This window comes from Suillus bovinus, assembly GCF_016758785.1.
Source record: "Suillus bovinus strain UH-Sbo-P2 chromosome Unknown EDB93scaffold_60, whole genome shotgun sequence".
Classification (NCBI taxonomy): domain Eukaryota; kingdom Fungi; phylum Basidiomycota; class Agaricomycetes; order Boletales; family Suillaceae; genus Suillus; species Suillus bovinus.
The window spans coordinates 41,282-58,101 of NW_024542116.1; the positions used below are offsets into that span (position 1 = coordinate 41,282).

Here is a 16,820-nt window from a genome sequence, read left to right on the forward strand (position 1 = left end):
CTCCAAACATTGGGCAATGACTTAGATCAGCATGGCTCGAGCTCGGAGGAGGACTGATATTGGCACACTCACAGCCTGTGAACAGTGAACAGCGATTTCAATCAGCAGGGTCCGAACTCGAAAGAGGATCGACACCCTTACAATCTGTGAACAGTGGACAAGGACCTTGATCAGCATGGCCCGAGTTCGAATGAGGATCTACGTGCTCACATGCTACGAACAGCAGGCAGCGATTTTGATCAGCATGGTTCAAGCTCAAAGGAGGATCAACACACTCACATTTTTGGAACAGCGGGCGACGATTTTCAATTAGTTATGACTTGAGCCGAGAATCAATACACTCACAAGCTGTGAACAGAGGGCAACAAATTCCATTAGCATGGTTTGAACGTCTCGGTCCCTCATTTGAACTCCAGGGGATGATGCACGCGGTCAATCAAAACTAGTGGAAACGAGAATGATGTAGTTCCGACCGTGGATCCTGGGATGCACAGAGCGCACATTCTGAAGGTACGATGCATCAGGAGTTCCACCCTTGACTTCATAATCCAGAGCCATAAACAACCTGCATTGTCCTGCATTGTCCTGCAAAGAACGAAGACTTCAAAATGCGCCCACTGCTTGCAGTTCATCGATTTCGAAGGCTAACTGCTCAGTCTCAACTATCAACAAGTGCTACTGACATTGACAGAGACGTTCCGTGCGTTTTCTATGTTGTAACTCTGAAACGGCGATAAACTAGATTACTTTTTTTGTTTTTTTACAAAACATGTACGCAAGTTCAGGATAGGTTGTGGAGCAGAATAACACGTGGAGTACAGCCGACGCCGACCTCAATTCACTTGAATCTGAATCAGTTCACGGATACCTGGGGGTATATCAAGCCCAGTCGATCTCATTGCTGTCTCGGCTGAGGCTGACCGACGTACATCAAACATGCATACACCATACCGCCATATTGTGTGATCATACAAGCATTTCGTACAAGTTCCGACTCCTGAAACCACCTCGACAAATGTGACATTAAGGTCTAGCTAAAAACAAACGGGTCAGCAGGACTGCTACCACAGCATGATAGTGAAACATACGTAGGCGATGATTCAAAGTAATTTGAAGAACAGCCTCGAATAACTCCGCCTTCGTTCGAGAACACGAAGATTCTTTCTCCTCCGCCTGAGAGCGTTCAATGGATTCTTTCTCCATCTGTTTGAAGCGCTCAAAAGCTTTTTTCTCCTCCTGAGAGCGCTCGAAAGCTTCTTTTGCCTTCCTCTTGGACGATTCAAATGGTAACTTCGCCGTCCAAGTAGGTCGACGTGGATAGACAGCAGTCCTAATAGCTTCGTCATATGCGTGGGCGGCAGTAGCTACGGCATCTTCATATGCGCGGGCAGCTGCGGCCACAGCTTGTTTATATGCCTGGACGGCAGCGATCACAGCTTCCCTGACAGTAGCTGCATATAGAGATGGCATGTACTGCTCCAGAGCGACATAAAAAGAGGGATCAGACTTTTGCAGGTCCTGAAGATAGCGCCGCTTGTCGAAAATATTGAAAGAGTGTTCGAAGATGATGACAGCAGCTAAATGAACAACAATAAGCAGGACCATCGCAACGTTGCCTCAAAATTACCAGAAATAAGCTGAATGATGTTCTCCAAGGGCGATGAGCCAGAGACCTGTCAGATTTGCGATATGAGAAGTGTGTTACAATCTGTGGTCAATTGAACATACCACAGAACGTAACCTAGACAGTATCTCAACACAGTTATCGTCACGAAGCACGTCCTACTGAAGGATCAGCGATGTCGTTCGCGAGCAAGGCTCCAGACTCACACGCTATTAAAGGATGTGGTTTCTCGGTGGTAAGCAAATCTCAAATTCAAAGGAAGATTGGCACACTGACTTTCTAAGGAATGCCATCGGTAAGCAAAGCTAGAGCTCGAATGAGAATGAGAATAACGATGAAGAACTCACTCCCTGTCAACAGATCAGCGATGTTATCGGTGAGGAAAGTCCGAGCTTAATGGCAGATGAACATACTCACCCACTGTCAAAATGGATCAGCAATTTCACTAGTCAGTAATGCACCAATTCGACCGCGCATCGATACGCTTACGGACTGTGAATGGACGGACAATGTCTTCAGTCAGTATGGTTCGAGATTGATAGTGGATGGATCAACTCACAATCTATCAATGGAACCGTGATGTGTTCGGTCAGTATAGCGCAAAGGCGACGTGTGATCAATACACCCACATCCTAACAATAAATCAACGATTGCATCAGAGTGAGGAAGGCAGGAGTTTGGCAGAGAATGATGATACTCACAAGCTGTCAACGGATCAACAATGTCTTCAGTCAGTAACTCGACTCAAAGGTCAGTAGAAAATCGATATACCGACCTCCTGCAGACAGATCATCAAATTGCTTGGGTCAGGAAAGCTCGAGCTCGAACGAGGATCGACACACTCACTTGCTGCGAAGGGCGGGCGACGACTTGGATCAGCATGGCTCGAGCTCGAACGAGGATCGACACACTCACTTGCTGCGAAGGGCGGGCGACGACTTGGATCAGCATGGCTCGAGCTCGAACGAGGATCGACACACTCACGTCCTGCGAACGGCGGGCGACGACTTGGATCAGCATGGCTCGAGCTCGAACGAGGATCGACACACTCACGTCCTGCGAACGGCGGGCGACGACTTGGATCAGCATGGCTCGAGCTCGAACGAGGATCGACACACTCACAAGCTGCGAACGGCGGGCGACGACTTGGATCAGCATGGCTCGAGCTCGAACGAGGATCGACACACTCACAAGCTGCGAAGGGCGGGCGACGACTTGGATCAGCATGGCTCGAGCTCGAACGAGGATCGACACACTCACTTGCTGCGAAGGGCGGGCGACGACTTGGATCAGCATGGCTCGAGCTCGAACGAGGATCGACACACTCACAAGCTGCGAACGGCGGGCGACGACTTGGATCAGCATGGCTCGAGCTCGAACGAGAATCGACACACTCACTTGCTGCGAAGGGCGGGCGACGACTTGGATCAGCATGGCTCGAGCTCGAACGAGGATCGACACACTCACTTGCTGCGAAGGGCGGGCGACGACTTGGATCAGCATGGCTCGAGCTCGAACGAGGATCGACACACTCACAAGCTGCGAACGGCGGGCGACGACTTGGATCAGCATGGCTCGAGCTCGAACGAGAATCGACACACTCACTTGCTGCGAAGGGCGGGCGACGACTTGGATCAGCATGGCTCGAGCTCGAACGAGGATCGACACACTCACTTCCTGCGAACGGCGGGCGACGACTTGGATCAGCATGGCTCGAGCTCGAACGAGGATCGACACACTCACTTGCTGCGAAGGGCGGGCGACGACTTGGATCAGCATGGCTCGAGCTCGAACGAGGATCGACACACTCACTGGCTGCGAACGGCGGGCGACGACTTGGATCAGCATGGCTCGAGCTCGAACGAGGATCGACACACTCACTTGCTGCGAAGGGCGGGCGACGACTTGGATCAGCACGGCTCGAGCTCGAACGAGGATCGACACACTCACATACTGCGAACGGCGGGCGACGACTTGGATCAGCATGGCTCGAGCTCGAACGAGGATCGACACACTCACTTGCTGCGAAGGGCGGGCGACGACTTGGATCAGCACGGCTCGAGCTCGAACGAGGATCGACACACTCACTCCCTGCGAACGGCGGGCGACGACTTGGATCAGCATGGCTCGAGCTCGAACGAGGATCGACACACTCACAAGCTGCGAACGGCGGGCGACGACTTGGATCAGCACGGCTCGAGCTCGAACGAGGATCGACACACTCACTTGCTGCGAAGGGCGGGCGACGACTTGGATCAGCATGGCTCGAGCTCAAACGAGGATCGACACACTCACAAGCTGCGAACGGCGGGCGACGACTTGGATCAGCATGGCTCGAGCTCGAACGAGGATCGACACACTCACTTGCTGCGAAGGGCGGGCGACGACTTGGATCAGCATGGCTCGAGCTCGAACGAGGATCGACACACTCACTTGCTGCGAAGGGCGGGCGACGACTTGGATCAGCATGGCTCGAGCTCGAACGAGGATCGACACACTCACAAGCTGCGAACGGCGGGCGACGACTTGGATCAGCATGGCTCGAGCTCGAACGAGGATCGACACACTCACTTGCTGCGAAGGGCGGGCGACGACTTGGATCAGCATGGCTCGAGCTCGAACGAGGATCGACACACTCACTTGCTGCGAAGGGCGGGCGACGACTTGGATCAGCATGGCTCGAGCTCGAACGAGGATCGACACACTCACAACCTACAAGTAAACCCCAAACTTAAATGAGAGCACTCTTTGAACTTTCCAATAATCTTACCGAAATATGCGGAAACCAGACGCCCACTCTTGCTATCATCACCTCATGAACCTCAGACTCTTTAGAGTCAAAATATTTCTTGAGTGTTCTAGACAATATCAGTTGTCAGCGCTCATGGCGGGTAAACCAGATCATGGGTAGTTACCTGTCAACTGCATATTTCACGCAGAGCTCCAAGTTGCTCTGCTGGGTCGAAACGAACAACTGCTCTAGCACTTCATTGGTACCCAGAGTTCCAGCCGTGCGTTCCATTAGTGGTCCGCAATCTGCATCATCGTTGTTCATGTCTAATGGATCAACGGTCATCATGCATCGCAACTCGACCATCAACCGGCTTACTAGGAAGGCAGACATGACATTTTGGAGGCCATCGGACGTTCTTGAGAAACTCCAATTGTGGCCCGTTAGCAAATAACTCGTCGGCGTGTTTTGAGGCCAGTTTTTCGGCGTCCTTTAGCGATTTTCCTTTCTTCTTCAGCTCTGCGTATGCCACGTCGTAGAAGGCATCGAACTTTGTGAACAGTACGATCACTGGAACTGAGTGTTGCGATTCTGCATCAGTCCATCATCGACGATGGTGGGATGCGAAAGCTTACCGGTTCCTGTGTCGCACTGAGAGAAAAATTTCTTTTCACCTTCGGTGAACGACCTGTGTGCGTCATCCATCGGGATGCAGTACCTATGTTGAACCGTGAGATAGCGCATTTTGTGATTCATCAGTTTCAATTACCAGATAGCGTGTAGTTGATCGCTTAGTTTGGTTTTCTTTGAACGGCTGGTGATAAATTCCTTGACCTTGTCGAATTCGGTTGCGCTGCCCGCCTCAAAACCGCATGAATCATGAAAGATAAATCCTGGGTTGCTTTCAAACACCAATTCATTGTCGATATCGTGCTCTCCGCGCTGAGAGCACTTCAGTTCATGTCATGAAATAAGAGCACACCTTACCTCTCTGGATGCCGTTATGGTTGCAAGATCGATCTGATGTCGATGGGTCACTACCATCCTCCTACTAGCATGATGATGCTCACCTTTTTCCCGGCGCTGTTATATATTATTGGGTTGTCCCGTGTGTTGCAAACTCTTCGAAGGATGGTAGTTTTTCCTGCATTCCTTCTCCCTATGATGAGGATTCGAAAGCGACGGATTTTCTTTCTTATCTTTGAAGGATCCATGGGGGAAGGTAAATGTCAAGGAGAAGCGCTGGTTTAGTAGGTAGCCTTATAATCATTGCAGTGTGTGAACTCGGTGAATTCTACCCGAGTTGAAGTCGGCATGTACTGATTTTGGATTCAGTAGGCAATGGGTGTACATAAGTGCATACTACATGAGGCATACACAAGGAGTCTGATGAGTCTCGAAGTGGCTTTGATTCGGAAGTGACGGAATACCTTTGTTGGGTCACAAAGATCCGTAAGAGTGGACACTGCCATGGTCATAGTACTAGGTAGAAAGGGTAACAGCTTAAAGAAGCACGGTACCGGTTTTGAACCGAAAACCAATTTGAATCAGTCACGGTACGCTCGTTCAAACTTATCGACCATTCCCTGCAAGCGACCCGATTTCAACTCTCATCCAGGGGCAAAGGTACTAGTAAATGTGAGGGAGAAGTGGTGAACCCGGTATTTGAATACCCAGCCCGAAGCCAACACGCCCAAGCGCCTATCATCGATCCAGGTCATGGGGTCCATGACTAAAGGGTAGAAGCACGGTGAGGGTCAACAACCGTGCTTCATCTAATTTGAATCAGTTAGGGTATGATTGCTCCCCATTCCCTTGTCAAGCGACTGATCTTATCTCTTATCCAGGGAGAAGTGTTGGTGTACTGCGCGTTTTCACAGATCGAGAGCTTTGTCTTCACAATATTCGTGAGATCCAACGGGAACAGGGTTTAACTATCGCACGTTAGATTTGACCTGAGTTTACGCAAGTCTCCCAAGTTGGTATACCGTGAGATTCAACAGGAACAGGGTTTAACTATGTATATATGTATCGCACGGTTAAATTTGACCTACGACTTTCATCACAGTGGGTGAGTCACGGTAAAGAGGTAGACCCGAGTTGTATATCTAACTAGGTGAGTTTCGCACAAAGTGTTTGCAAATTGCGACACAAGCTATACCGTTCTTGTGACCCACGTGTTTCTGCAGTCGGAATTTGGCGTCTACTCCAGCTCAATTGCAATATAAATATATAGTTCTCTTATCGAGGTGACCCACTCAGCCTCGTACTCTCAAATTAGCATGGCCACACTTGCGGTTTCCTCCCATCTCCCCGTTCATGGTACTCATTTCTTTTCATCAAGTAGTATCATCAACACCGCTGAATATGTCCGATAGGTATCACCATCGATTTCACCAGGTCGAGAACGAACATAGAATCTGCTGAAGTACGCATTGGCAGATCCAGTTCGCAAATTCAACGCGATGCGGGAAAGAGTTTCCAACAGAAGTTTTCTCCGCCCATGTAAGTACTTGGTTCTCACCTTAGTTGCTTCTGTTTATCTTTGCCTTAGGGTGCTTTCTCATAGAGATTCGTTTTCCTTGCACATTCAGTACAAGAAATGCTTTGTGACGAAGATCAAAAACATCAATCTCAAAACAGGTGACATGTTCCGAATGTATAGTGAAAACGAAGAACAAGGTGAAACAATAATAATCGCACTCTCCCCTTAATCACTCACCCACATGTGTAGAGTACGTGGAGCTTCATAAAAAAATCAGGATCATCGTCGCCCTTTCCGAAGTAAGGATCCATGTCTGCTATCGAACCCGTCTAAGTCGTAGATTACCGTAACCAGGCTGAACTCCGGTCTACTAGCTCTGACATATTTCAGAAATGTCCTCGGTGAGTCGCGATGATAATAAAGTGCCATTCTTGAGGTTGATACTCTCAAGGTTCCGAATTCTGGTGATAGGAAAGGTATCCGGCTTTCTCCGATCTCAGCACAGTGCTAACGACGTACTTTTAAATAGTCTGGTGTCGGCAAGTCATCACTCATCAGCTACGCATTTGGAGTGGAAAAAAATGTGGGATGAACACGACACCTCAACGAGACCAGCTACTCATACTATTAATAGATCATTTCCGAGAATCAGCCAGGCGCTGCCGACATCGAAAAGGAACTCAAGTCACCTCAGAACAAAAGGTTTGTTCTCCACGATAGCAAAGGTTTTGAAGCAGGGGACAGGTACAACCTCGAAATAGTTCGAGACTTCATTGTCCGTCGGAAGGGAATGTCTCCGGAACATCAATTGCATGCTATTTGGTAGGGAATCTATCTCGACCATTCCGTCGTGGTGGACTGACCAAATACGGAAGGTTTTGCTTTGAGATACCTCGTGCAGGCGGACCTTTTCTAGAGAACGGAGCAGAGGAATTCTTAGAATGGAAAAGGAGTGGGATACTGGGAGACGGTAAATGAATTGATAATTAATATCTCTGCTATGTTGAAACTCACTTTGTTGAAGTTCCCGTTATCATCGTGTTCACTAAGTACGATATGCTCATCGATCGCATGGAGCGAACTCTGGCTCAAACCACTCTCGATGGATCGGATGACGAAGTCATCAAGAAACACGCCAGGGACGAAGCAAAAGCCGAGCTGCAGAATATCTGCGTTGGACCTCTACAGGCACTTCCAGGGCCTGATATTCCCTATGCTGCGGTCTCTGGTGCGTGTCAATACTTGAACAGGCTCATGCGTGCCTCTAAAGTATAATATTGCAGCTGAAGAAGACTTCAGGGGGACACTCAGCGACCTGGTGGAAAAAACCAAACACTGCATCGATCAGCATTCTGCTCCCGACTCTGAGGCCGCAGTGATGAGCTCCGTCGCTCAGCGAGTGCATCCTGGACTCAACATAGACGCATCGATCAAGTGAGTCTTGCTTGCTTCATTCTTATCTTGTGATTTACGCAGTGTCAGGGTTGGCAAGAAAAGTCTGTCCTGGTTTTGTGTTGATAATTACTGAATACAAACTAAGTTTTGATTTCTTGCAGGATATTGGAAGTCGCTTGCATCATGCGCATTGTTCAAGAACCACCAGATGGTGCATTGTCTAGATGTGCTTCACACTGACATCGTTGACGTGTGGAACTTCTATGACCCTCAATCTGTAAATGACTGTCTTATTTGTCGTCGTCGTGTAGTATCCGCCCTAACGTGATTTGCGCATAGCACTTGCATGGCACGAATTTCAAGGGTATGATGAGGAAGATGGTCAATGATACAACAGCTGAACGTACACGTGCCAATCCCATCCAGAACATGTAGGCTGATCTTTTTTTACCTGACAGATGAATTTGTATCTCATTGAATGTTTACAGAGGTTCTTGGTTGTCCGTAGTGGGCGCTATTGCTGGTATTGTGGCCGCCGTGGCCGCAGCGGGACCTGCGGCACCCATCGCAGCACCCATCGCAGCAGGCGCCGTACTTGCCGTATATGTTGGCCAAGTATACCAGACATGGTACGCACCACTTTTTTTTTGTGAGAAAAAGGATATCCACACTTGTTTGTCAGCCGTGCGGCGATTCAGAGCTCCATGGCCTACATCGCCCACTTGACGCTTGTGTTGCAGACACTCTATCTCCTGTCAGAAAGTCAGGCACTCACACTTAGGGCTATCGAGCTCGCGTTCAAAGCCTACGACGCCTCTCCAATGAAGGAAGAAGTGTTTACTTGGATTCAGGATTATGTTACGTCGTTGACCGCCCTGGATGTCGCGGATGAAGATATCATGGAGAAAGTCATCGAGGTGATACAATTTTATAAGATCGATGCGGCACAAGTGTCCAAACTTCGGGAACAGATCCCCCATGTAGATTTGTCGGCACCGGACGGATCATAGAGAAAATAGAGGTCGTAGCACTCGATTCATTTCTTCTGTGGATAGTTTTGCTGGTGAGCAGGGCCCGGAACAGACGGTGCTCGCTTGTACTATACAACTATATCTATCATAACAATGTAACATGTGATATATTAACGCCCTGGACTTACTGCTATCGATCAAGCCTTCCAGTGTCATGGTGCCAAGGTAATAAAACAATCCGTAAAAACTTGGCCCGCAGATGCTTAGACAATAGGTTGACAATGCACTGGATTTAGATACTACCTAAGCGATTTCAACTCTCATCCAGGAGCGCCAGGCTTATCATCCAATTTAAATTAGCCTGTCACGGTATGATCGCTCCAATACACGAGTCTCGTAGAACGGTGACAGTCAGTCCCTTCACGGCCTATGTATTCCGGTCGAAATTACAGAAGAATATCTGTGTTGTGTCACAAGCTGGTGCATGGGGCGCTTGAGTGCTATAGCTAGCCGCATCCGAATCAAGGGGGTATTCCATCATGCCTCAAGGGTCTCACGGTGGCTTAAGTTACAGGAACCGTGCTTCCTCCTCAATTCGAATCAGTCACAGTATCCTCGCTCCAAACCTTCATACATATTTTGGCACACCCTCGAATATTCTCAAGTCCGACACAGCACACCTTTTGACTCGGATCCGGACCCACATGTTCTTCATTTCATCATCATAACGAGCTGGGAGTACGCGTCAATAGCTAGGCTGTGTTACACGAGGATACCTCCCTTCTGCGTAGCTGACGCATGGCCTACACCCGGCCTTCAGATAAATCCGCCGTGACGAAGGAAAGTATTCTCTAATTCGAATAAGGATTCAGTACTATGGCTAGTAGTTCCCTCGACGCTTCAAATCTCTACGTCTCTGGTACAAGTCATTTCGTCAGCAGAATCACGAATCCTACTGGATATATCCAATAGGTGTTACCCTCGATTTCAGCAACTCGAACAAGAATGTGAAGTCTGCTGAAGTACGGATTAGCCATAGGTCGTCCATGCCAATCAAAAGCGGGGCAGAAAAGGTTTTGCGAAAGGCGTTTTCTCCACCCATGTAAGGACTCGACCTTGACAACTAACTGTACCCAACTGAGCTGGTATTGTGTTTAATCACAGGAAGCTTTCTATTGGAGATACATTGTCCTTACGTCTGCAGTACAAGAAATGGCTTGGGCTGAAGACCGAGCATGATGACGTTGATTTCGAACTAAAAGACATGTTCCACGTATGTGGTGCAAGAGAACGACAAGGTGAAACAGTAACCATCACGCTCTTGCCTTTATCGCTCACGGATTCAACCTTACATGCGCAGAATACAAAAAGGTTCATGAAAACATCACCATTGTCATCGAACTTTCCGGGAATCCAACAACTGAAGTAAGGTTCCATGTCTCCCGTCGGAAATCATCTAAGTCGTATGTTAGCAGACCGAGCAGTTTCACTCCTCCGATGAAACCCTGGAGCTCCGGCCTACCACTGACGAAATCTTTCAGAAGTGTCCTCAGTGAGTCTGGATTACTGTCAAACATTCTTTAGGTTGACGCTAGGGGCTTTCAAGGTTCCGAATTTTGGTAATAGGAAAGGTACCAGGTTTTTGCTGATCTCATGCTAGCTTTGACACGGTATTTCCGATAGACTGGCGTTGGCAAGTCTTCGCTGATCAACCACGCATTCGGAGTAAAGAACGCGGTAGGCTAATCACGATACTGCACAGTATCCAGCTACTCATGGTGTCAATAGATGGCTTCGCACGAACAGCCGGGCGAGGCCAGCATCGATCACGAATTCATCTCACCGCAGAACGACAGATTTGTTCTTCACGATAGCAAAGGTTTTGAACCAGGGGAAATAGACAACCTGAAAGTTGTCCGAGATTTCATTGAGCGCCGGAGAGTAATGCCTGATTTGAAAAATCGGCTACATGCTGTTTGGTGAGAGCACCATCTTAGTGCGTTTGTATGACAAGCTGACTATATACAAGGCTTTGCTTTGAAATACCCTGCGCAGGCGGGCGCTTACTAGAAACCGGCGTGGAGCAATTTCTCACACTGATGCGCAAAGGAGAACTGGGAGGCAGTACGTCGATGGATTTTTACCGCTACACGCAGGTCACAACTAACGCAGGTCAAAGTTCCTATTGTTGTCGTTTTCACTAAATTCGACACCCTCCTCGTTCATGTGGAGCGAACTCTGGACAAGTCAACTATCAAGGGTTTGGACAATGCGGCCATCCAAAAACGCATAAAGGAAAGCGCGGAAGACAAGCTAAAGGAAGCCTGTATCGCACCCCTGGAGAAATTTGCAGGGTCCGGTATTCCGCATGTGCTGTGATTGTTATTTGCGTTTTCAATACAATCCTGAGCACAGCAAATGGACACCACGAGGAGACCCTGGCCCGTTTGATCCGAACCACGGAAGAACTCGTTTGTAAGCATGTTGGGACCGATGCGTCGGTGACGACGTCTGCCCCTCAGCGAGTGGATCCTGGACTGAAGATAAAGGCATCGATAGAGTGAGCTTTACTTGCTTCATCCTTATCTTGCTATTTACGCAGCATCAGGGTTGGCAAGAGAAGTCTGTCTTGATTTTGTATTCAAAGATACTGAACAGAAGCTGAACCTTCACGTCTGTCTTTTAGAATACTGGAAGGCACTCGGATCAAGCGCACCATTCAAGGACCGTTCTATGTGGGACTGTCTGCATGTGCTTCACACTGACATTGTCAAGGTGTGGAACTTCCACGACCCTAACGATGTCATGGCTCTCTTTTTTATTCGTTGTCGCATATTCTGATGCCGTTCACCCGCAGTACTTGTGCAGCCCAGAGTTCAGGATATTGATGGCGAACATGGCCAATGAGCTAGATGTCGGACCCATTGGTAATGCCAACAAGAACCTGTAAGACAGCCTTTCACGCGATGGTGAATTTCATCTCATCCAATGTTCGTAGCGCGTTTGGGCTGTCCATTGTGGGTACTATTGCGGGCATCGTGTCCGCACTGGCCGGACCTGCTGCCCCCATCGTATTACCAATAGTGGCGAGTGTTGTGATCGCGAAATGGGTTCACGAGGTGTATCAGCAGTCGTACGTCCTGCTACTTATCCTTCATGGAGAGAATACCGACAGGTCTCCTTCCCAGCTGCTTGGCGCTTCAACGCTTCATGATATACATCATCGACTTAACTCTCGTGCTGCAGACGCTGTATCTTGTGTCTGAAAACCAGGAACTGTCTCGTAGAGCCATCAAGCTTGCGATCAAGTCCTACCACGACTCACCAACGAGGGGAAGGGTGCATAATCGGATTCAGGAGTACGAGAGGCAATTGACCATTTTGGCACGCGCGGACCGGGATTCATTGGATGAATTCGTCAAGCTGCTACAATCATATAGCATCAGTGCAGAAGAAATGATGGTTCTTCGGAGCAAACTTCCTGTTGTGGATTTATCTTCGGATGAACCGTGGGACACGGCCGAGAAGTCTAGCACTTGATTCTTTTGTGTATTATTTTGATTGTGTCTCTTAGCTGGATGTCGACGTGTCCTTACTCGTACTATGTTACAGCTGTCTGTGCTACTGTAGTCTGCCCTGACGTTCTCTCTGAGAAGCTTTTCCCTGAAATCAGTTTATCCTCCCGGGACACGACTACTCCCATGAGATAGTCTAGCAGGCCACCGCATACATGGGAACATCGACTCAACGAGCTTGTCCCGCCGCGCGTCCCGTATGTCAGCGATACATACCTCTGAGTTCCATAACTGAATTATCTGAAGATGTGTATACCGATGGGGATGACAGCCCCGAACGACTTGGCGAACCACGCGCCTTGCCTTGTTTGTTGCGAAATGTCCGAAGAACTGGCGTGAGTACTAAACGCTGAGCCTGTCTACGGCTGACAAATATGCTTCGACTATTTTCGTTTTGAAAGCCGTCGTGGCAGTCCGGAAGGATCAGTCTGTATATCTGGCCAGAGCCGATTTGATGCTAGCACGCGGAGTTCGCGGAAATTATTGAGAACAAGTGAGGGAGTTGTGGGCTACTGTGGGGTACGTACGGCACGTACTAGGTAGGGCATGAGAGCCAGGAACCAGGTCGATTTAATATACAACGGATGCGAGTTGATGGTCTCGCGTGGTAGAAGTGATCCGTTGTAGGATGGTAAGCCACGGATCGACATAAGGTTTGTTTTCTTGACTAAAGGTAAAATAAACTGAAGGATGGGGTGAGTGGCCGATGGAACGGAAAGTAGACAGGGTGAGAGGTCTGACTGCCACGTGTGTGGGACCCGCGTTGTTGGGTTGCCATGTCATAAACAAGGTTTGGGTTGGAACGTGGTTCCCAGCCAGCAAAAACAATAGACCATCGATTTTACAAAGGTCCTATCAAGATACATACTCATCGTCATCATCGTCGACGACGACGAGCTCAACGACAATGGACCCACCTACTTACCATCCTATCACATCTGGCTATACCTATCCTGATCGTGACAGAGGTTACCATGAGAGAGACAGATTGTAAGTCCCCTTCCAGCGCTCCCACTTCACACAGCAAAAGATCGTTCCAATACTACGGTTCCACCTAACATCAAAGTTAAACCTTCATCACCTATTCAACTTCGTATCAGATAACTTACTTCTATTTCCCTTCTACATCACTTTTTCCCTTTACTAACATGTTCAATCGTCCCCACAGGGAATATGAGCTTACAGTCAGGCAGGAGCCAAAACAAGCTCGTATGTGTGGTGTAGGAGGTACCTCAACTACCTTTTCCTTCTCACACCACCAGCTTATTCTCCTCGCTTAGCTGACCGACGTCCAATCGACCCACCCCCCATCATTCAACTTCGTGTTATCGACCCACAAACTCGTCAACCCCCTTCTCCAGCTCGCCTAGATGGTGATGATTCGGACCCTAGCTATGCTCACAGCTTTCTTCAAAACCCTTATTACTTCATGTTTGCAAGTCTAGCAAAACCTGACGATGACACAGAACTACACTGGCTAAAGGTCAGTATGTTACCATCACGATAACCTCTCTCTGATTGCCACCTGTCAGGATGGGAAAACTCGGTGTACGACAGGTTCAGTTGTATCGTCCCTCTACCATCTCAAAGATACCGAAAATCGCAACGAGGATGCTGGCTTTTTCGTTTTCCCCGATCTAAGCGTCAGAACCGAGGGTTCTTATCGGTTGAAGCTCAGCCTCTTCGAAGTCGTAGGGTGAGTTCGTTCGCTGACTAACCGGCCTACCCACGTCCCTAACTTCTCCTCAGCAACACCGTTCGCCACTGTAAATCAATATACTCTGCTCCATTTTATGTTTACACCGCAAAGAAATTCCCTGGTATGGAAGGTGAGCGTAAGGTTTAATCATCCAAATTAACTCCTCAACGCTTCTTTCTTGGCTGACTGTTCGTTGCATGCTGACCTGCATTCATCAGAGTCCACACCTCTTTCATGTTCGCTAGCCGATCAAGGAATCAAGATCCGGATCCGCAAAGATATCCGTGTTCGCAAGCGTCCTATCGCTGCACTCACTACTCCAATCGATACCGAGAATAACAATAATGAAGAAGACGAAAACGATACCCCGGTTTCGGCAGTCACTTCTTCTGGTCATTCCAAACGTCCTCGGCACGGCACAGTATCTTCCAATGGTGCACCAGACTTACAGACTCCTACTGGGTCATTAGTGGGACTACCCGCATGGCCATCATCGACAAACTTGGATCCCATGCTAGGTGCTCCAAGTGCACCAGGTGGCGTCGAACTTCCGGCGCCCACTCACCCACCACCATCTACTACTGCAGGTGGGACCATTCCACCACCTCGCGGCGCCAGCTATGAAAGCTCGCGTCTGGGAGGTTCAATACCGCCACCACCTGGGGCGCAACTGATAGCCCCGCCTGCAGCAGCCACGTTTGAGAATTCCCGCAGCGCACCGCCGTCTATCTTGTCTGCGTCCTCCGCAGTCTCTCAACGGCAAACTATGCATCCCCCTTCGCAGGCTGCACCTTTGTCATCAGCCACTCCCGTGTTTAACTCGCAGGGCAGAGTAACATACGAGGCTTCCCGTACTTCCGCGTTTGATTCTCCACGGTCTGCTTACGAAGGGGGTCCTAATCAACGACCTCCGTTCGAGACTTCAAGGGGATCATATGAACAACCAGATCAGCGGGGGTACGAAAGCTCACGGACAGCGTATGAGCGCACTGCTTATCCATCCGGTTATGACAGTCAGAGCGCGACATCCAGCACTTTCCAGGAATCATATCCTGCTGCTGGACAATACAGCAGCCAGCCAACTACTTCTAGCCAATACCAGCATCCGTCTTCCTCACAATACCCTTCATCATCACGACCTCAGTCGCAATATGGAGCACCTCCATCCAACACATACCCTGCACCCACACCATACTCACAATCACAGTCTAGGTATGAATACCCACCTCAGCAGCCGCAGCCGCAGTATGCCAGTCCAAATGGTGATTCATACTATGAGTCATCTCCAGCTGCCTCGTCTGGACCTTCTCACAATCATGCACAACCATCCTACTATCCTTCCAGTCAGTCCTCCGCTCATCCTCCATCATGGAACACCCCTACCCCTCCTGCCAATCCACAACCCTACTCATCGTCCGCACCATCTCATACCCAATCATATGAGTTCAACCATCAACAGCCTTACCCAAACTCCAGCGCAAGCGACTATTACCAACCATCCAATTCGACTCACTCCCAGGCTCACCCCCCTCGCGTTACCTCTCCAGCCCCCTCTCGATACGCAAACCAACCGTACACCAGCTCATCTAATGAACAAGCCTATTCACGGCACCAACAATCCACATACGCCTCGGCATCCGCTGGAGGGTACAACCTTCCCCCACCTCCGCCCTCCCAGCACCCAACCGCAGGCTCTCACCACGAGTGGCCCGTGGCCTCTCCCACGTCTACATGGAGCAACTCCAACTCCGTTTCATCAGCTAGCGAGCACGGGCTCATTCAACTTGCCCCGCTCCGCCAACATCCATCGTCCTCAGCGCGCCAACACGCGTCTTCCTCCTCATCGTCCTCATCTGACGCTTCGTCACCAGTAGCTGGGAACACCAACGCCCCAGGTGGAGGGGCGTACCCGCTGATCCAGCTGTCGCGCGCGCCGTTCGAGCACGATGCGCGGGTGGGACTGCAGGGCAAGAAAAATGTATTGAGTATCGGGAGCATCATTTCAGATGGTGCCTAGCGGGTTTTTGAGCGTGATGAATGTCTTTGTATATTTTGTAGTTGGCTGGTGGTACTATATGCTTCTTGCTTTGTTCGTTCATTCATGCCTCGTCGCCGTTACTGTTAACTGGCCGCAATTACTCTTCTTTCTTTCTGATTTTCTGTCTGATTGCCAGTGTACGGTTGATTCAATGTTTGATCGGGCTTGCTGTATCGATGATGTTCGTCCCTGTCTCGCTCACGCCGCAAATGTTTTGCCTGTTATGGGGCATCAAGCGTTTATGTAGACGGCTTACTTGTTTGTCCAGTCGTTTAGAACACGCTTCTAATGGTTTGTCTTCG

At 49.3% G+C, this 16,820-nt stretch overlaps 6 protein-coding genes across 6 annotated transcripts; 4 read left to right on the forward strand and 2 right to left on the reverse strand.

Moving 5' to 3' along the window:
• Positions 1-1,177: 1,177 nt before the first annotated feature.
• On the reverse strand, positions 1,178-1,919 carry EDB93DRAFT_1166204 (uncharacterized protein; the record flags this gene model as incomplete). Its single annotated transcript, XM_041450197.1, has 4 exons — positions 1,178-1,577; positions 1,628-1,673; positions 1,729-1,782; positions 1,901-1,919. Coding segments are annotated over 4 exons (266 nt in total), but the record flags the coding sequence as incomplete, so codon positions are not given.
• A 426-nt stretch (positions 1,920-2,345) lies between these two features.
• On the forward strand, positions 2,346-4,359 carry EDB93DRAFT_1301469 (uncharacterized protein; the record flags this gene model as incomplete). Its single annotated transcript, XM_041454690.1, has 2 exons — positions 2,346-2,374; positions 2,409-4,359. The coding sequence occupies 2 exons, from the start codon at positions 2,346-2,348 to the stop codon at positions 4,357-4,359; spliced, it is 1,980 nt and encodes a 659-aa protein (XP_041304482.1).
• Positions 4,360-4,535: 176 nt separating this feature from the next.
• On the reverse strand, positions 4,536-5,569 carry EDB93DRAFT_1253503 (GTP-binding protein; the record flags this gene model as incomplete). The annotated part of the gene is made up of 6 exons (XM_041453464.1): positions 4,536-4,681; positions 4,734-4,931; positions 4,991-5,073; positions 5,125-5,297; positions 5,343-5,375; positions 5,426-5,569. 6 exons carry the CDS (start codon positions 5,567-5,569, stop codon positions 4,536-4,538), a joined length of 777 nt encoding a protein of 258 aa, XP_041304483.1.
• Positions 5,570-6,637: 1,068 nt separating this feature from the next.
• On the forward strand, positions 6,638-9,453 carry EDB93DRAFT_1301477 (uncharacterized protein; the record flags this gene model as incomplete). Its single annotated transcript, XM_041454691.1, has 16 exons — positions 6,638-6,677; positions 6,734-6,860; positions 6,910-7,037; positions 7,090-7,139; positions 7,195-7,241; positions 7,292-7,316; positions 7,370-7,423; positions 7,475-7,662; positions 7,716-7,810; positions 7,865-8,068; positions 8,124-8,274; positions 8,323-8,336; positions 8,397-8,512; positions 8,575-8,666; positions 8,724-8,864; positions 8,918-9,453. 16 exons carry the CDS (start codon positions 6,638-6,640, stop codon positions 9,243-9,245), a joined length of 1,800 nt encoding a protein of 599 aa, XP_041304484.1. The 3' UTR covers positions 9,246-9,453.
• A 629-nt stretch (positions 9,454-10,082) lies between these two features.
• Positions 10,083-12,746, forward strand: EDB93DRAFT_1253505 (uncharacterized protein; the record flags this gene model as incomplete). Its single annotated transcript, XM_041453465.1, has 16 exons — positions 10,083-10,125; positions 10,179-10,308; positions 10,371-10,504; positions 10,567-10,631; positions 10,679-10,758; positions 10,813-10,837; positions 10,890-10,943; positions 10,995-11,185; positions 11,236-11,330; positions 11,386-11,565; positions 11,622-11,766; positions 11,815-11,828; positions 11,893-12,008; positions 12,064-12,152; positions 12,205-12,339; positions 12,395-12,746. The coding sequence occupies 16 exons, from the start codon at positions 10,083-10,085 to the stop codon at positions 12,744-12,746; spliced, it is 1,848 nt and encodes a 615-aa protein (XP_041304485.1).
• A 660-nt stretch (positions 12,747-13,406) lies between these two features.
• Positions 13,407-16,675, forward strand: EDB93DRAFT_752028 (velvet factor-domain-containing protein). Its single transcript, XM_041457332.1, has 6 exons — positions 13,407-13,771; positions 13,950-14,008; positions 14,062-14,264; positions 14,314-14,477; positions 14,531-14,610; positions 14,699-16,675. Exons 1-6 carry the CDS (start codon positions 13,488-13,490, stop codon positions 16,495-16,497), a joined length of 2,589 nt encoding a protein of 862 aa, XP_041304486.1. The 5' UTR covers positions 13,407-13,487; the 3' UTR covers positions 16,498-16,675.
• The last annotated feature ends 145 nt before the right edge of the window (positions 16,676-16,820 follow it).